The sequence below is a fragment of the Epinephelus moara genome, chromosome 24 (assembly GCF_006386435.1).
Source record: "Epinephelus moara isolate mb chromosome 24, YSFRI_EMoa_1.0, whole genome shotgun sequence".
NCBI classification, from domain to species: Eukaryota; Metazoa; Chordata; class Actinopteri; order Perciformes; family Serranidae; genus Epinephelus; species Epinephelus moara.
In genome coordinates this window covers 42,288,559-42,309,385 of record NC_065529.1, presented here as the reverse complement: position 1 = coordinate 42,309,385, position 20,827 = coordinate 42,288,559, and the positions used below count along the sequence as shown (strand labels likewise).

Genomic DNA, 20,827 nt, shown 5'->3' with positions numbered 1-20,827 from the left:
GCCTATTTGGTAAATAGCAAATGGACCTGCACCTGTAGCGCCTTTCTAGTCTTTCGACCACTCAAAGCGCTTTTTACACTCCGTGTCCCATTCATCCATTCACACACACATATTCATACACTGGTGGCCGAGGCTAGGTGCCACCTGCTATTTTTAACACACTTACACACCACTGGAACAGCCATCAGGAGCAATTTGGGGTTCAGTATCTTGCTCAAGGACACTTCAACATGCAGACTAGAGGAGCAGGAGTTCGAACTACTGATCTTCCAACTAGTGGACGACCTGTTCTACAGCCAGAGCCACAGCTGCCCCTGCAGACCACTTAAATTATATGCTCAAAGTTTTTGTACAGGATTTTTTGCTCAATGACACTAAAACAAAACTTCCCACCTCAGCTTTAATTTATCTGATACTTGGTTTTATCTGCAAAACTAAAGACAGCCTGAACTGTACTTTGCGTTTTGAAACATTAGCATGTAAACACGCTACTAAGACAGTGGGTGAACATGGTAAATATTTCTCTAGCGTGACTGTGAAGTCTTAAGTCTTGTTTAAATCCAACTTCCACCAAAAGCATGTCTTATGTTTGGGCCATTAGCACGGTTACAAAGAGACAGTGTTTGTATGCAGCCTGTCGTGTTATGAGTCACTGTCCCATCCATCAGCTGAACACACCGTCTGTGTTTTGTCAACCCCACACAGGAGTCAGGATGCAACCCTGATGTTATGATGACCACTCAGTAAAAACCGCCTCTTCTTCAACTGTCGCTAACGGACCTCACGTCCCCATGGCAACGGTAAACATCCAGGAGGCCCGGGGGGTTTCATGTGGCGACCTGAGAAGAGTGTGTTTAGTTATAATCTCCTCTCCTGCAGTGGAAGAGATCATGACTGAAAACAAGACACACATGAGAAGATTTGATTAGTAATTTTACATTAAAGCAAAGAATTATAAAAAAGAACCAAATAATCTAAATCTAATAAAAACATAAAATCAAATGAAGATAATGGCTCAATTCATAAAATGATCTAAAATGAATAAAATAAAGAACAATTTACCGCTCACAAAGCCCTGCTTTTCATAACTTAACCTTTAAACGCTGAAGAAAAGCTAACTCCTAGTTTGGAAGTATTGTCAGGTCACTACTGTAGGCAGTGAGCTTGTTAGCCTGACATGTTGACGTTAGCAGCTTCGTTAAAGCAGATAAATACAATGTTAAATCCGTTCCTAACAATGTGCTCCTATTTTTTTCGGTTTTGGAACAATCTAAAAAAAAAAAAGACAACCAGGTCTCACTTAGTCTCTTACACAGACACCGATGATGTCAGCACGCTGGCTGACTCTGCCGTCTGTGGACATTCCCATAGGAAAGTTGTAACAGAACTAGCGCTGGCTCCCAGCAGCTGTGATGTGATTGGATCCAAACCCGTGTACTTCCGTACTTCCTCGACCAACGGCTGATTAGCTTTGCCTTACACCCGCCTACACCGGAATTGCTGTTCCCCGAATTGTTGTCTGTAGTACAGTACAGAAAAGGAAGTGTTCAGGGCATCGCAAGAAGAGATTAAAATGGATATGATTTCATTTGATTCAGCTATATTGCAGAGCTGCAATGTCCACAAGATTGGAGAAATTAAGGATTTACAGCGTGCCATACCCATGGCAACGCCGTCACGTGGTCTGGATATTCCCGCCCATTTCTATTACAAAACGAAAGACAAATATCCCCAGACTCCCATTCTGAAGTAAGGGAGGCTGGTCACGCGAGACTAGGTCTCACTCTGAAGTCTTTGAAATCCAGTGCTTGGGCAGTGACTTGCGGCATAGGACACCGATGAAAAAAGCATGTATGACTGGGTGACACACCGATTCACATAATATCTCACTTAAAAATAAAGGAAAGAAAGAAATGTCATCAGTACACGAGCTTCGTCATGAGTAAGATACATGAAATTATACGATGGCAATAAAACGTATTAAAAAAAACAAGAAGTTCATTCTTCCAGTCAGCGATTTCACATATATGACAACAGAAAACATTCTAGCGTTCAAACTCGTGCGAATAACATGACGCAAAAATTCGCATCTCATTTGGTGTGAACACAACATTAGGCTACTGGACATCTGTAAAACACGATCTTGAAAGGACTGTTCATTTTAGACTTTATTCTGCACAGTGTTGAACTGAAAACAATAGAAACCTCAGGAGAACAGCACAGTGGACACAGTGGAAAATACAGAACATCCTGAACAGACACCTGTTCACACACACACACACACACACACACACACACACACTGAACACTCATCCATCAGCCCAACAGTTATGATCCGTCACAGTCAGTTTTTTCCGTCATCTGTAGGAAAAGTCACAAAAACGTTGGGACCAAACGGTCAAACAGGAAAACAAGTTGTTCACTGTGATCACAGCGACGCACGTTACGGTCAGCTGACTCCTTTCGCCGCTGATCATTTTTATTGTCGACTCACTGAGTGTGACAATCACCGCAGACGCCACCATCCACGCTATCCCACCCAGAGAGAACTTCAACAAGTCAAAGAAGATCCAACCTGCCACTCCTGGAGGACATGTGTCTTCAGAGGACGGCCAGGTCGTGGCAGCTCTTGGACCGCACTTTGACCGCCATGCGCTGGTTGTTGCGTGCCACCAGTCGGTCCAGGAAGCGGCGAGCCTTCTGGGTGAGGCTCTCTTTGCGTCTGTATATGGAGCGTCGGCGCTGAATGGCCTCGCTACCGTCCTGACGGAGGCGGATCTGTCGGATCACACCCTCAAACAGCTCGGTCACGTTATGTTGCAGAGACGCCGACGTCTCAATGAACTTACAGTCGAACACCACCGCACACGCTCGGCCCTCTGGGAAAAAGACACATACAGAAAGAGGGTAATTATAAAAACAACATCAGACAATTGTTGTTAACTTGTTCCTATTGATATGTGTATGTATGCACCCCTGTGACCTTTGACCCCCACCTTCCACAGCGACTTCTCTGGACCGGACCAGGTCACTCTTGTTGCCAACAAGGATGATGGGCAGGTTTTCGGCCTGGCGGATGCGTCGCAGCGTGATTCGGAGCTCAGCGGCAGCGTCAAAGCTGGAGCGGTCGGTGACAGAGTAGACGATGACGTAAGCACTTCCGACCTTTAGACAGTCATCTTGAGAGGTGTCGTCCTCCCCCTCCTGACAGGAAGAGAGACATGGACACAAGAAACATGTTTCTATTTTAATCAATATTTCATATGAGTTAATATTTTAAAAGTCTATGATTAACTTTGCTAGTTCTGATCAGAGTCGGGTGGCAGCACATTGAGCAGCACAGCCTGAATATCCTTTGATCTAGCAACGTTTGTAAGGTCTTCCTTGGAAAGTTTGCTCTGAAGAATGCTGTGACATGTAGTTTCTTGTGTGTGTTCTGGGTCCAACCATGGCAGCGATTAATGCTGCGTTCAAATGGGGTCATGTTTACAGTGTTCATGAGATGAGTCCATATGAACGCCCCCTCTTGTGGTATCACAACCTCGTAGTGAGAAAATGTATGTAAGCTCTGAGTTCATGAGTTGTGATATGTTAGCTGATGTTTTCAGAAATGGTACAGACCATGGGCGTTATTTCTTTGGTGAATGCTAAGTTAATATATTTCACTTTCAGTCGTGTGGAGTTGTTCTTCATAATTTCATGATGTGTCTGGGGAAAATGTTGATAATCCCAACAGCTTCATCTTTTTCCTCTGACATCGTGCCTTTGCATTTCCTGCATCACGTGACCCACTGTTTGCTAAATCGTTAGTCTCAGTGGCTTCCTGACTCCGACAGTAGCGTATATGTTGCCGTTGCCTCGCAGCAGTGCTCTCATAACTTGAACCACTTGAATGCCAATCATATCATGAACACATTCTCACTCCGACCTGGTCACATATCAACGTTTGCAATGTACCCTGGCTGCGTTAGTTAGGAAATTTACATACAGTCTCTTTCAAAATAAACGTACTACGTCAGTACAGTATTTTTTTCCTTCAACAACAACAGATTTTCATGTCATAACCACAAGCTCATGAGTTCCATTTAATGTCAGCATAATCAATCAATCAATTCAATTTTATTTATAAAGCCCAATATCACAAATCACAATTTGCCTCACAGGGCTTTACAGCATACGACATCCCTCTGTCCTTTGGACAACTGAATCTACATAGACTGAGATCAACAGTCAGAAGAATGCTGTGACGTCACAGCGTCACAAATAATCCAGCATCCTAACAAACACTAATAAATTAGTCAACCACTATGAATCTTTAAACTGAACTACATAATATTGTGTCAGTTTGAAAAGTGATTTGTGATTTCCATCTCTTTGCCTCAGGTGTCATGGTCTGATGAAACAGGCTCACTGGCCCTTTAATTCTCATTAACAATAAAACAACATGTCTTCTACTATGTTCATATTCTCATTTTTATCTTATAGTGTTACTGTTTTGCGATCTGCATTTATCTGTTGTTCTGTCAGAGACTCAATGATATTTCTGTTTAGATGCTATATTAATGTAAACTGCTTTGGTTCCACAATAAAAGCCTCTCTGCAGTGGAGGAGGAGCAACAGGGAGTCTGCCTTTATCACACAGGTAAGCAACCGAGCAAACTCATTAACAGTGATCCTGGCACTCAATCATTTTTTTAATCACTTTCACTTTTATGCATAGAAACAACATGTATCTTCCAAATTCTGACTTATTGTCACAAAACAGGTTTTCTAGAGAGTATTCTATAAAATGTACCTTTGCATAAAGTTTATCCATCTGTAAATAACAAAAGCTTTCCCAGTAAATGACATTTTATGATCTCAAAATAACAAACTAATGTTTCTGAGATCACAAAATAATACTTTTGTTAGCACAAGGAATTATTTGGTTTTTTATTTCATGATCTACACAGAATTATTTCAAGTAAAAATAAAGTGCGAGAACATCAGTCATCAGCCACATAAGGTCCCTTTGCAGGACACCGTGTAGCTTTAATCCTTTACTTAAAAACTGACACCTAATGCTTCACAGCTGTGCTTCATCAACACACACACACACACACACTTTACCAGTTTGTCGTTCTCCCAGGTATCCATGACGATGAGTGTGGTCTCCTCTCCATCTACTGTCAGTGTCCGCTCATATGTGTCTTCTGTAACAAACAATAAACACAAACAATAAACAACAAGACTGAGATGCTGCAGCCATGCTCGCAGCTGTGAGGCTGTGCTTAGACACATTGATGCTTTGAGCTAAATGCTGACGAGGTGATGTTGAGCAGGTGTAATGTTTACAATGCTCATCATCCAGTTTTACTTGTTAGAATGCTAACAGTTGCTAATTAGCACCAAAGCACACTGCGGTTTGGTCATAAACCAAAGTATTAGACATGTTAATACTTGATGGAGTTGTCGCATTTACAAATGTTCTGGTATTTCATGGCAATCTATCCAGTGGTTGTTGAGATATTTCAGTGACTCTGGACCAAAGTCGTGAACTGACCGACCAACATCTTCGTCCCTGGAGCAATGCCACTAGCACAGCTAAAAACAATAAACAACATGGAGCACCAACAACAAATCACAACTGCCTGTTATATCTGTGATCAAAAGAGACAAACAACAACCTGGTAAACAACATTGACATCACAGTTAATAACTTGAGGCAAACAACAGCATCAGGACTCTGAGCTATAACAACAACAATCAAAACATGTGAAAGTGAAGCAGAAAGTAACCCAGACACAGAGCTCAGTCGACCTGAAAGCTAACAGCAGACAGGCTCTGCCCCCACGCACCATGTCAGACTACCACTGGATCAATACTGGTTGTCAATCATGGCCTGGATCCAATCAACACGTGACACAGGAGCTGATCGATGATGCCAGGTCAGTCAAGGTTGTGATGTCAGAGCAAGAACGCAGAAACTGAGCACTGAGGACTGAACTGGAGTTTGAAAGCCACAACACAACAATAGAACATGGTGGAAAACATCAATGGGGTTCTGCAGTGATTCAGTCAGTCGGTCACTTCCATTAATTTGTTGGATTAAAAAAAAAAAGGTCAAAATCTGTGCAGCAGAGTTCACAGGGGGAGGCCAAACTCCATTCATCTGCACACACTGTGATGACACAGAGCTGGTTGAAAATCGGAAAGTTTCTTTCATGCGGAAAGTCAGTAACATGTTTGTTCAATACATTCATCAGTAAGACTATCAAAAGAAAAGTTCGCTTTTTATTTTGATCTGTCATCTAGGGCTGCCCCCGACTAGACATTTTCCTAGTCAACCAATAGTCATCATTTAGGGCCATTAGTTGACTAGTCGCCTGCATGTTTACGATATTAATTCAATTATTAAATTATATATTGTGGGCGCGGCAACGCAATGGTTTGAGTTGAAGGTGTGAGAAAGAATAGTATCAGTAACATTGTTAACACTGTGCTACATTACAGAGAAATACAAAACCGTACTAATGAACCTTCATTAATATAGGCCTATATTTTATCTACAAGTGCACGTCACACACTGAGCGAGCCGCCTGTTAATGACGCTGTCGGCAAAGCAGTAATGATTGTGCTAAGTGGCTAATGGGCATGCACGTTTGGTTGACTATCGGGGGCAGCCTGACTGTCAACCAATAGAAATCCTTTCCCACAGAAACCTTGGACACTGAGTCTGATGCATTTTATTGTTCTATTTGTTGGGAAAATTCGCAATATGATGCAAAATGGAAAGACAAGACCACATGAATTAACCAGACACCCAACATAAATCCCACCTCCAGGTTGTTCGTCTTTCTCTGTGATCCCAGCAAAGATTCCTGCGAGACTGGTCTTTCCGACGCCATGGTCGCCTAGCAACACCACTCTGTAAACACAGTCTGAGTCGCTTTGCGAATCGTCGTCAGAGTCTGAACTCCACTGGGCGCGGTAGTGGAGGGACTTGTCTCCAGGGTGGTAGGACGCCGACTGTCCCAGAGGAGGGTGGCTGCGTTGTGGGCACGGCTGCTCGGGGTCTGGCTGGGTGCTGGTGGGGTGCACCGGATCCTGAAGGTCCCGAGTCCAGGACGGGTGCTGGTAGAAGTGGGCGGGAGGAATTGGTGTGCTGCATCGCCGCCGCAAGGGCTCCTTCTCTCTCTGGGTGTTGAGGGTCATGTTGCTACGGTAACTGCATCAGGACAGGACGGGCCTGAGGGAGGAGACAGAAGGATTCAGGTTTTAGAAGCCTGGTTTACTTTGGACTTTAAACATTTTCTGCGACAAAGCATTGGTGCCGACCTCCAATAGTTTAACTTCTCACCTTGCTACAGTGATGTAGAAGTGTACTCCAGGGTGTGTCAGTACACTGTGACATCACTGTTTGTTGTGGTTACAGGTGCAACATACAGGAAGTGACACGGTAGCCCTTTTTACACAGAGATCCACGATAGGGCTGCAATAAAACCCTTTACTATGCCGCCTTTGCTTTCTTTGTACAGAACCAAACAACACTGGCATAATGTTGTTCCAGAGTGTGATTTCAGATAGCATGCTGGTATTCTCGAAACAAAAGAGGCATGACGTGATGTGACGTGAAATATTCACACCTAGCAGCACTTTCTTAACAATAACAATGGCAAAACATGGCAATAACAATCATTTACCATCCCTGTTATATGGCTGTTGATCTCGTCCTTTGTTCGGACAGCACAGAGCTCCTGGACCTCACTGTCTCCCCAGTTTGCAAACATTTTCAGCTTCTGTTCTTCTTCTCTGAGTTAGCTGTTAACTGCTGCTACCTGTTTTATAAATCTCCCAACAGTGGGTCGCACAAAGAACATGTCAAAACATCACACCCGTCCCGTCCTGCCAGCTGTCCCTTTAACACAGTGGTGTAGTGGTAGTTGATGAGGTGGGTGTACTACTAGGTAGATAGGTAGGTTGCCGATAAGGAAGTGGGCATACTCTCCTATATATTACAATGGCTGTTTTGCTGATAGGTGGGTATACTGTCACTGGATACAAAAAGAAGTGGGTATACCCCATATACCTGAGTATACCCTCCACTACACCACTGCTTTTACACCAACATCGATTTGGCACTGTTGCTATCTCCGCTGATGGCTCAAAGGCGACCCGCTGTCCCCCCATTCTGCGATCATATCTGTCATTACAGAACTACAAGGCGCAATAACGGCGCATCATTACCCCGCCTTGAGCAGGCAGTGAAAAAGGGGCTTCTGTGTTGGCTCACATGGTCTACACACCAAAAGTTCAAGTACAGCATTACGCTGTACTTGAACTTCTGAGCAAGTGTCTCTTATGAAAGAGATGTTGTATCTCAAGAGACTTCATTAAAGTCCCCCTCCATTTAAAAATATGCTTTTCTTCTGTTTATGTCTCTTAAAAATGTCAGCCCTTGACTATACTGACTTGTAACTGCGCAAAGTTTGCTGCAAGAGAAGTGTTTTTACAGTCCTCTACTGAAGGGGGCGATGTCTGTGCACTTCCCCCTGAGGGTGATTTCACACCTGCTCTGTTTGGTTTGATTCAATCGAACTCAAGTTTGTTTGCCCGCTAAGTGCGGTTAGTTTGGGCAGGTGTGAACATAGCAATCTCACACGGGTACGCACCAAAACAACCGGACCGAGACCTTTTTGAAGAGGTGTTCTCAAACACAAACGAACTCTGGTGCGGTTCGTTTGTGGTGAGAATGTGTTCCGACCTCAATCTGAACCAACTGCAGTCACATGACACATTGTTTGGGTTAAACATGAGCATGTTACAGTCCTGGAGGATTATTAATGTGCACCTCCTCCTGTACTGCCTTAATATGCACATTCAGCACATCCAATGCATCAAAACATTGTTTTCTAGTTGGAGCCGCGCCTCGTTTTCAAACTGTATGGTTTGACTAAAATGAACAATGACAGCAATATAGTCCACGATGAGCAGCGCTAAAATCAACCTGCGTAGTTGTCCCTCCATTGTGACATTAGAAAGTGTCACATTTATCTTGCAAGTGTACTCTTCTTCAACGTTTGCTTTACTTGCTGGATTTTTCCCACATGGAAATTCTGACCAATCAAGAGCAGCTTTCTCACACAAGGCATTTCAGTAAAATGAAGACGAGATTCAGATGTACACCGAGCAAAGCTAGATTAGGTACGTCATATGATAACCAATCGCTGTCTAACAGGGAAACATGTATTAACATGGGAGCAGACTTCGGCACAACACTGGCAAAGAAACCTGAAACCTCCAGTGCAGAGCAGACTTATCAGAGAGCGCTAGTTTGCATTAGCACAGTGATAATCCTGAAAGCAAACATGGTAGAATGTGCAGTTTTTGGATGTAAACTGGACCCCAGAGCTTCTTTCCATGATCTACCAAAACCCCCATTGTAGCAGATATTATTGTGTGTTTTTGAAAATAAGACTAAATCATTTTATTTTCAATTGAGAGAGTGGTTGTGACTAAGCTTTCTCTCGTGTGTTTTGTACGAAGCTGGCATCACTCTTTTAAGATATAACTTCATCTGATTTCTGTTTTAATATCTTAATAGTAGTGTGTGGTGTGAAGGGAGCATGGGTTTTTGTTGGTCCAAAGAACACAGATACTGTACTCTGTTTGTTTCCTAGCCAGCTCATGAAAGACTTACTGACATGCTGTTGCACCAACTTATAGCTGAGTTTGAACAGGGTTGAGGGGGTTGCACTATAACTAAGTAAAAACAGGACACCACACATGACAGTCGTAACGTAGAGTTAAGACAGAATAAACCCGTCTGAGCAGGTACAAGTCGTTCCTTATTAAGAGTTGTGATGGAAACTGTTGGAGAGATAAGAGAGACTGATGACAGAGGAGTAGCAGAGGACATTTTTTCCGGTATTTACATTGAGAGCACATTTCCTGTGACATCTCTTTACATTCACGATGACACTGAGCATGCCTTGTGCTGTGTTGTGAAGAGCACAGTGGTGTTTTGTGCGAGCACACTTTATCACATACATTTCTGTCTCTTATCATTTTTTAAATAAAACAACTGTTGCATTGAAAATGTTGAAACAAAATGTTGTAGGTCTCTTACAATGAACAATGTAGACTGGACCCAGAATAAGTTTAAATAACTGTGCACATACAGTTAAACTCAGAAACATAAAACTGATTACACTGCATATGATTTGGTGCTCGAGCTCCAGGTTGAATCCTGGTTACGAGACACCGAATGGACCCATGAGGACCACTAGCATGCATAAGAGAACACAGACACACAAACAAACCTCCTACAATAAATAATTCAGGTATTCAAAGGTGCCAAGTACGACAGTCTTTGGTGGTGAGGGCGAGTTAGACCAGGTCATGGCTCCAGCTTTTGCAGGGTACAGCTTAAATAATCCTTCAAAACACCTGTGCATCACCAGTTTTTATATTTTGATAATGTATCCTTATTTATCCACAACAAAACTACAAACACTGGACAGTCAGGAGGTCAAAGGTCAGAGGTCTCTCATGTGCAGTAAAATGTCACACAGACTACAGTATGAATGACAGCTAGTTGAAAATAGTAAATGAACTACATCAGGTGCTTTTAGTAAAGTGAGAAGCTCCTTACAAGCATATAAGAGCAACAAACTTATGTTCTCACATTTAATTTACGTGTCACATGTCAGAAAAACATGTTTACCCATATCATATGAATGCTTGTCAATGTCAAATGTGCCTGTGTGTAAATTTAACAAATGTGAAATATGTTGGACATGTGGTATTATATGTGAAAGTGATGTTTATGCATGTGAAATATCTGTGTTGATATAATGTGAAATTGTTTCAGCACATTTCACAAGTGAGAGACTTTATGATAATGAATGTATGAAAACATAAATTTCACACATGCTTTTTTATAAATGGACAGATAAAATACTCAAAATAATAAAAGCTGGAGCAGAAAATAACATGCAGTAGACAGATACGTGTCTCTTACCGTGCACCCCATGAACAGTCCTGTGTCCGTCCAGCCTCAGTAAACAACAGAACTGAACTGGACCCTGTCTCTCTGTCTCTGTCGGTGTAACAGTACCCTGGTGCCACAGTAACCCGCCTGGAAAAAAAAAGTTCCACAACAGCGTTAAAAATTCAGCAGTGGAATCACAGAGTTATCTACCTCCCTCGGTGTGTGGGTGTGTGTGTGTGTGTGCAGTGTGTGTGCAGTGTGTGTGTCAGAGCGACAGCAGAGGAGAAACAGATAACTGAAGAGGAGGGAGTGAGTGAGTGTGTGTGTGTGTGTGTGTGTGTGTGTGTGTGTGTTGTTTTATCAGTGTGGAGGGGTGAGTTGGTTTAGGGAACATTTTTGGTCATTTCCTGTGTGACCTAAAACACAGTTTGACTTAATGAAAGAGTTCAGTCAGGACAGATTAGTTTACATATAAAACATTACATGATATAATTTTTCTCTATCTGGAGTTTAGGTCCAATTACAGATGAGCTTTTTTTTACAGTCGTCAACATAAAATACAGAAAACTTAATCAACTGGATAAAAGCTTTAAATATTCACTTTATTAATGAACTCGAGAGCTACACAATTTTTTTTATTCCTTTTTGTACATAGGACATGCTTATAGGGATACTGTATTGTTGGCTAATGGAGAAAAAGGACTAATGATGCAAACTACCAGTTTTTTACTAATTAGCTGACTGATAATGAAACAGTTCACTGGCTAGCTGACAAAGGACCAGTTTACTAACTAACTAGCTCGCTGATGAAGCACTGAGTGACAAGAGTACCAGTTACCAAGCTGTTACAGGTAGGTGAATTAAGGTCCCAGTCACACAGAAAGCGTTTTAGCTTTTTGCCCGTGGTTTTAGCATTGCAATGTGCCTCACGTTTCTGCGCTCTAAGCACCTGGCGTTTTTGCCGGAGCGCTCTGAACTCCTCAAGTTGAAAAAATTTCAACTCAGAGTGGAAAAATGGCCCACATTATCTCCACCTTTTCACCATTGTCCAATTGGATGATTCGAGAGGCGGGCCTTCTGTGGTGGTCACGACAATAAGTTTACAGTTGGTAAACCACAAGAAACTGGTGGCAGCGGTTGCTGGATACCCAGAGCTATATGACTTAACAAATTGCAGTTACCACAACCTCAATAGAAAGCAGCAGGTGTGGAAGCAATTAAGTAAAGTAAAACTCAGGAAAAATTAAAAAGCCTTTATTGTTATGGCTTGGTCATCTTAAACCTTTAAAAACTCTGACACATTTCGGCATACAAGCCTTCGTCAGGGAGTCAAACAATTTTCAAACTGGAAAAGACTTCCTTAAAAACATCTTTTGAAGCGCTCCTCTACAGACATTTCATATAAGTACAGTACTTGAAGTTTCAGGTAAGCAGATCTTCATTTCCTTGCATCCGACAAACTATTAACTGACAGCCTCTCACCCTCAACTAGAGCTGGAGCAAGTACCCTCTGCCTTAACAGGGGTACTCGGGTTGCTGCTACAAGCCATCTGGTCCTTGTATAACCAAAGTGAGAGCTGTGTCCGCATTCATGGGACAAAGTCAAACATGTTCTCAGTGGGTGTTGGCCTCCGTCAGGGCTGTCCCTTGTCTCCGATTGTGTTCATGATATTCATGGACAGGATTTCATGGTGCAGCCGAGGGGAGGAAGGGGCTCAGTTTGGTGATCTCACAACTGCGTTTCTGCTGTTTGCAGATGATGTGGTTCTGTTGGCTTCATCACACCATGACCTCCAGCATGCACTGGGGCGGTTTGCAGGCAAGTGTTAAGAGGTCAGGATGAGAGTCAACACCTCCCAAACAGAGGCCATGGTTCTCTGCCAGAAACCGGTGGATTGCCCCCTCTGGGTTGGGAGTAAGTTACTACCCCAAGTGAGGGAGTTCCAGTATCCTGGGGTCTTGTTCACAAGCAAGGGTAGAATGTAGCTTGAGATGGATCTGTGGTTTGGCAGCATCTGCAGTGATGCGGGTGCTGCGCCAGACCATCCAGGTGAAGAGGGAGCCTAGCTAGAAGGGAAAGCTTTTGATTTACTGGTCCATCTATGTCCCAAGCCTCACCTATGGTAATGAGCTCTGGGTAGTGACTGAAAGAATGAGATCGCTGATACAAGCGGATGAAATGAGTTTCCTCCGTGGGGTGGCTGGGCTCAGCCTCAGAGATAGGGTGAGGAGCTCTGACATCTGGAAAAAGCTCAGAGTAGAGCTGCTGTTCCTTCCTGTCAAAAGGGGTCAGCTGAGGTGGTTCCGGCATCTCATCTGAGCAGAGTGACCGTCCTCTACTGACCAATCAGACTGCAGTGTTCACAGCTCCACCTTTTAGTACCAGATCTGTGTGCTAGGTACCCCAACAGAGCGGGGACCAAAAATGGGGACGGTATGGAACGGTTCCATTGGTACCATCCACAACTTTTCACAGTGGAAACAGAAAAAAATTGTACCGAACTGAACTGAACTGAACTGCTTGATGGTTATGGGCTCTACAGTCCTTGGTGCAAGCACCTGGGTCCTGACCGCATCACTGTCATGACATAAACAACGTTAAAGCACACCCTCTTGTGTAATACTACTTTATGTGTCAAAAACAAATCAATGAATAAATCACAATTTATGTATTTCAAGTGGGAGAAATCAGTTTAATGGGATTTAAAGAAGTAAGTTACCAGCAGAGACTCCACACTTGATATAGAAACGTTTTGTGAATTAAAAGGAATACTTCACCCACAAAATGAACATTTGTAAATTAATTAGTCACACCCTGTTACAAATTAATTCCGTTTAATTAAATAGAACTTTATTTATCCCAAATTAACGTTCACAAACCAGTAACGACCAGAACAACCAGTGGTCTGATTCGGTCACGGTCACACACTGGGCCTAGTTTTTAAAACAATGGAGTGTTAAGTGTCTGTCAAAATATTCAAAATATACAAGATATAAAGTGTTTAATGAGCAAAAAGCAAAAAACAGTGCCTATTAGAGTAACAACAGAAATAATTTAAATTACTAAAAATTAACTTAAATGGTTAAAAATGAATGTGTCCAGATAAAGACAACTGCTTTGTCTGGGAACGCTGCGAGTTATAGTGAAGCTGATTTGTATACTTGTGTTTGAAATCAAGCCATGTTTATTGTGTGTAACTGCGGCATAGGCCACGTGTGTAGGCTACAGCGTAGGGTCTGCCGCATGAGTATAAATCCTGCTTTACTGTTATGAAGAAGGACGGCAAATACACACGTGCTGGCAATCACATTTCTGCGCTGCCATTAACTCAATTTTCTACTGTTCATAGTGACAATATACACCATCTGTGGTAAAGAGTGTGTGGCTGTGTCTGTGTGTGTCATTGATGATTTGCCCCTCTGTCTTTTCACCTTTTTTCCAGTCATGTTGCAGAGAAGCCTTCGCCTGCAGGAAACAGGATATTATACGGAGGAGGGTACCCCAGTGGTCAACGACCAAACATGAACCAAAGCACATGTTAAGGTTAGGCAACAAAATCAGGTGGTTAGATTTAGAAAAAAAACATCATGGTTTGACTCTATATTCATACGGGAAGCGAACAGAGGCCTCCCAGGTAAAAGTCCAGGGTTTGTTGGATGGGTCTGTGTTTTTAGAGCTTGATCCCTACTGAGGACTGAAAGTCAGGATATCTCTGCTTCTGCAGATCTGCAATCTGTATTTTGTGAATCCAACTTCAGCTATACATCATCGCTGTTCTCCTTTAATTCTGAAAACCCATCATTTATGATTTTAAGTCAAAATTGCGAGACTGTCTGCTCTGTGTTGTGGGGAAGGTGGACCCAAACGCAGGAGACAACAGGAGCACAAAAAAATTACAAACAGCAAGTGAACATCACACAACCAAATCAAGGATCCATAATAAATAAAGTGATGAGGCAGAAGGACAGGCAGGGAGCTGATTGGGAAAAAGTCTGAGGCTAACGCAGGGCAGGTGTGTTGCTGGGTAAATGAAGGAAAGGTACTAATTGGAGGAGAAAGAACAGGTGAGTGAAACTAATCAGACTAAAGCAGGAAAACAGGAAATAGAAGCAGACATGACACATAAGGATTGAATCTACAAAATAAAACAGAAAACAGCTTAAACATGACTGAACATGAAACAGAGAAGAATACAAATAGAAAACTGAACAAACAAAATCCTGGAGATAAGACTACAAAAAAAAAACAGAATCATGACAGTCAGTCAAACTTATGACCTGTTTCTTATAAATTAGATTTTAAAAGTCATTATGAGACACTTAGAAAGTCAGAATTTAATTTGGATTAACCATGAGTATCATTCTTAAACAACCCCTCCCGCCCACCCTTTGTGTTCTGGCATGAGCCCACATGGAAAATTAGATTACAGAGAAACCCACATCACTTCCTCTGTGTCAGCGTGAGTCCCTCTTACTGAAACTCAACACATCGCAGATGTTCAGATTATATCCACCCCCTCAGTTTAAAAGTTTAAAACTTGAGAGGAGGAGTTTCCCTCCAGATCTTCATCACCTCATCCAATACAGCTGGACGAGTCTACAATATGTTTCCTTTCGGTTACCAGCACAGAAGCACGGTCACTGATCCTCAGCTCCTTTATCAGGTCGAGCCAGCTGCTTCCAGCTCCAGCAGCAGCTCCAGCAGCAGCTCCATCACTCCCTCTGCAGACGGACTGATAGAACTGACTGACAGGGAGGAGCAGCTGAGGTCAAACTGGTTTTATTTGTTCTTTTTTAATGGCTTTAACAAAAAAAAAAAAAAAAAATCTGGATACATGGTTTTGTTGGTTTGCAGCTGGTTATGTTACCATTTAATCATGGAGTAATAATTTAGTTCTTAATCGATCAAAAGCACAAAGTGTAGTGTTTGGATCAACTTTTAGACTTAAACCTAAACCACAGTTAAACCTGTCGGTACAGGGAGCGCCTGTGGAACAGGTAGAGGAAACCAAACCTTAGGTACGTAACCTTTGGTCGGCCACTGGTGAAGAACAAGATGGTGATTTTTCTGCTCTGTTTTTTATGAGAAATATTTTATCATCTAAAAACCCCAAACATCTTTTACCATCAATTTTTTTTATAGTAGTAATGACCATAAAATTAATACCAGGCATGCCAAGAGGTTGTTTTTCACTTCCTGTTTTAAAAAACAAATGCCATTTCTGACAATTCTGTGGTTAACCTATTGGTTTTGTTTGTTAGTTTTCATTTTGTTTATAATAATAATAATGATAATTATTATTATAGAAATAATAGAAAGCATTATTATTAATAATAATAATTATTATTATCATTTTATTTTTATATATTTATTTTCTGACATTTTTGTGGTTAATCTGTGGTTTTGTTTGTTTGTTTTCATTTTGTTATTTGGTTGTTTTTGATTATTGTTTTGTAGTTTTCCTCTTCTCTTGTCGTATTTTGTTTCTTTTTGCCTTTTGCCTTTGACTTTTAATTATATATATTTATTTTACTGTATGATGTAATGTTTGCTTGTGTAGACCCCAGGAAGAGTAGCTGGCACCTTGGTAGTGACTAATGGGGATCCAAATAAATAAATAAATATATTAATTATAAATAAAATCCATGCCAATATGTTGCGTTGGTGATGTTTCGTGTTTACAAAGTGTGGAATCAAATATATTAAATAAAATACTTTTGTGTTTATTATTATATGTAATTTTTCTAGTAATGTCCGATAATTTTAATGATCACAAATGTGTTCACCTTGTGTGAAGGAGCTAGGTAACATCCAGGTGTAAATTCTGCTGCTAAGGATGGTAAAAAATTTAAAAATTTTAACTTTGAGTGGCAAATAGTCTCTGCTGGCCTCATTTAATTTTACCGTCCTGCCGTCTTTCACTAAAATGATATTTGGTTTGCCATCTGCTGTCAGTCAGACTCTTCAGTTATATGTATGGACACATCCTGTTGGTGAAATGACTGATTGTGTCTTTCAGAATAAATTGAGTCTTCATGACCTGAGAACAACACAAGATAAAATTCATATAAACACAGTATTTTTCAGTATTTGTATCAACATAATGAGTTTTATTTGACAGTTTCATCATTCAGAAGTCAGTGAGTGTGTTGTTAAATGTTACTCATATAAATAAAAGGTCTTTATCCTAAATTCAATTCCTTTATTTCTCTCTAAAGTTGTGACTCATTATGTTGCTCCTCCTCCCAGGATGCACTGCAGGAAGCACCCTGAGAGGAGAGAGGGGCATACTGGGATGCATCAGACTGCTGAGGGCAGAGGTCATCAGTTTGATCCTGACCGACAGGAGAAGGAGGAGAAGTGGCTGGAGTGCAGAAAATAATCATTGATTCACAAGACATGATTAAGTTTCACCAAAATAAATAAAGATATTACAGAAATAAGAATTATTCTAATCATAACAGTGAAAATCCTGTGAGGTAAATGCATACGAAAATTAAAATAAATAAATAAATAAATAAAAAAAAATCTAAAACAGTATTTATTTATGTAAATAGAAATGTGAGTTTTGATCCACACACACTCATTTTCTCACCTGCAGGAGGAACTGTAACAGAGATCCATTTCCACAGTTTGTTCTGAAGGACATTCACTGCTGCAGGAGAGAAACACACCTACATCAAGTTTCAGTCAGTTACTTTAAACATTAATAATTCAGACTTGCACGGTTTTGTCAGAGCTCCAAATACAAAGGTTCAGTTTCAGTAACAGCTGTAGTTCATCTCAGCGCCAGCAGGTGGAGCTGCTGCTGACTGAACCGATGCTTCAGGGACTAGAGGAGGAGAAGGACTTAAAACTCAGGAGGAACAGAAAATGTACTGTAATACTCAGGGTGCTCTCAGTGTCATCTAGAACAACTTTACTAATTCATAGTCTGTGACATCACAAATTTAAGTTGTAGTACTCTTAATGTTTGCTAATATTTTTGGACTGTCCTGAGAGGGTTTGGTTTAACAGACCTTTCCTGGGAAGAGAAGATGCTGAAACCTCTGGGTCTGGGTCCTCTGGGTCAGAATTGGATCTATGTTCTCCCCCAGGTTCCTCCACAGGCTCTGCCATGGGTTCTTCTCCAAGTTCCTCTTCTGGTACTGGCCCGGGTTCCACTTGGAGAAAGACTCGTTCCAGCAGTTGATCCAGCAGCTGTAGGGCGTGGTCTGGTTTGGTTCTGATGGTCAGGATGTGAGCTGGTCGTCCTGCTGAGATCTGCAGCTCAGCGAAGTTTCTGAGGAATGAATGAATGACCACACGAATTGAAAATCCACAATCAGAATTCAAATGTGAGTATCGAAAAAAATAACTCAAAATTAATGTCGAAGAGTTTTTTGGCTTTATTGGACAAGACAGGTTGAGCATGAAAGGGGGAGATGACACTCAGCAAGGAGCCATGTGCTGGAATTGAAACCCCGGCCACTGCAGCAAGGATATTACCTTTGTACATGGGCTACCCACACTATCCACTGAGTGACTGGACACCCCGCAAAGACTCTTTTCAAGCAGATTTCAGTGGCTGATGTGTGTATGAGGCAGCTGTGAGTTCTTACCTGCTTCTGTTGTGTCTGAGGATCCAGCAGAGAACCAGTAGAACCATCAAAACCAGCAGCAGAACCACCAGGGATACGGTGAAGAGTTCAGAGGTCATCGTCACACTGATGTCTGCACCACAGGGGGCGGCGATGGGTTCTGCTCCTCAATACTACACACTGGGGAAAAAGGTACATTTGCACACAAAGTACTGTATTTTTCGCCTGAAATTGTTGCACGTTTCAAATTAAATACAACCTCAAATTGTGTCAAGCATGTTTACACACTGACTCAGAAACAGTTTTTTTGTTGTGTGTGTATGTTTAGCATCTGAACGAACTAAGGTGACATTTGCAGGTAAGTTTACATGCTCCTGCCCAATGCTGCATCTGACCAGCTAATTAGTTAGCTAGCTAACTAGCTTAATAAGTGTCAATTGCAGTGCACTCTTCACCGGTGAGCATTTGTTTGATCACTCGTTCAACAAGCTGAGGAGAAGGACAAGATGTGTGGTCATGTTTCTAAGTTAGCTAGATAACAAGGAGACATTAGCAGGAATGCTAACGTGGGTTTTTGTTAAAAGTGTGTGGCTCTTGTGTTGTGTATCAGGCTGCTAATATAGAGAAACAGCTAATTTTGACAATATACCTGCTCCTGACCAAAGGTGAGATTTATGCCCAGTCTAAGCAAAAAAAGTTCAAGCCTGGACAGTGGCTTAACTGTGAGGTTGGACTTAAAATGCCAAGTTAGGCCCAGCCTAATCTCTCAAGACAGATTCTGCAATTTACATTGTAGAATCTGTCGGCAGCCCTGTGTGAACGACGACTAAAGAGGGGGGGAGGGCGGGGCTTTGAGTCTGAACGATGCTGCGCTTTAGCCAATCACAATAGAGGGTCACGGCCGAGACGTGCAGGTGTCCCCAGGAAATGTGTACCTACAGAGACAGCAAGCTCCGCGTCCATAGCGACCGCTCCAGTAATGCCGTCTCGTCAACGTGCAAAAAAGTATTTCTCCAGCGGATGTCTTAGTTACAACATGATTGAGCTAACTGGAGTAGTTTCATCACTTGAATCATCTTCTTAAAGACTTTTCAACCAAAACTAGACGGATCATTAGATTTTAATAACCCCATGACATTTCCTTTAATGCCACCCTCGGGACAAACTGATAAATCATAAGGATGTTGAGTTTTGTTTATATTGTGGCTGTAACAAACTCTGCAGCCTCTGCAGGACACTAGCATGACTTCACACTAGTATTCTGGTGTAACATAAAGGCAGAGGTATGTGTGCTACTAACAGTCATTATAAATCATTGTTCTTCATACATATTGATTTGTGTGTTTAACTTACCGGCCTCTTCTGTTGGGATCCTGCAGTTTGTAGGGAATCAGTTTGCTGTTAGACATGACCAGAGAGGTTAAACCATCAGCCACTATGAGCAAGTTGAAAGAAAACATTCTGTTTGTTTTGAATTTCCTGAACCAATCAGAGGCGAATACAAACTGCACTGAGCTGATCATTGTTTGAACTAATGGAATATTCTGTCTCTGTTTCAGACAGAAAGCCTTTCTGTTCTGACATCAAGAAGAAAATTTTAAAGAGACTTCACAGAGTAAATCCAAACCTTTAACTTAACTATACAGTCACTTCTTCTGCTATCAGCTGATTCTGGTCCCAGTAGTGTAGATTTAAAGGGACACTTCACCCTGAAATCAAAAGTACATATTTTTCCTCTTATCTTTTTATCAGTCTAGATTGTTGTAGTGTAAGTAGTTGAGTGTTGGAGATATCAGCCGTCCTCATCCATTGTGGTGCTTTATATGTGAACAACAGAAATAAAATAGAAATGGGGCGTCTAACAAAAGTTTCGCCTAAAACAGTGCGCTGCATCCCGTCTTATTGCGTCGCTCACGGGCAGTTAGGACAGTCTAATTGAAAATAAAGCAATCTGTCTGATTTAGTTGCTGACGGATTCTTGTGTCATATCCAGTTAGGACATGGCGTAATGGAACTAGATGGCGCTCTGAACTTGTGGCGCTCAACCACAATGTCTCTTTACAGAAATCATGACCCGGATATTCAAGATATTGTTGTGAGCAGTTTGATGAAGGAACTATTTTCTTTCTACCAATCTACACCCACAAACCCGCAGAAGGAAGTGTGTATCTTCTCATTGGTGAGAAGCTAGCACAGTCAGAGTTTTATCACAGCACCATCCAGTGGCCATTAGAGGAACTGCAGCTGAACACACCTCGGCGCTGGCTTCAAGGC

At 41.8% G+C, this 20,827-nt stretch overlaps 1 protein-coding gene across 1 annotated transcript; it reads right to left on the bottom strand.

The window, feature by feature from the left end:
• Positions 1-2,152: 2,152 nt before the first annotated feature.
• On the bottom strand, positions 2,153-11,258 carry rem1 (RAS (RAD and GEM)-like GTP-binding 1). Its single transcript, XM_050038073.1, has 5 exons — positions 11,003-11,258; positions 6,819-7,228; positions 5,110-5,192; positions 2,997-3,204; positions 2,153-2,879 (listed from the first exon to the last, which is right to left on the bottom strand). The coding sequence occupies exons 2-5, from the start codon at positions 7,192-7,194 to the stop codon at positions 2,602-2,604; spliced, it is 945 nt and encodes a 314-aa protein (XP_049894030.1). The 5' UTR covers positions 7,195-7,228; positions 11,003-11,258; the 3' UTR covers positions 2,153-2,601.
• Between the last annotated feature and the right edge of the window lie 9,569 nt (positions 11,259-20,827).

Coding starts and splice junctions, on each gene's coding strand:
- rem1 (XM_050038073.1), bottom strand. CDS start 7,194: ATGACCCTCAACACCCAGAGAGAGAAGGAGCCCTTGCGGCGGCGATGC. Junction 5,193..6,818: donor GAAAGACGAACAACCTGGAG/GTGGGATTTATG, acceptor TGTTTGTTACAG/AAGACACATATGAGCGGACA. Junction 2,880..2,996: donor CAGAGAAGTCGCTGTGGAAG/GTGGGGGTCAAA, acceptor TCTTTTTCCCAG/AGGGCCGAGCGTGTGCGGTG.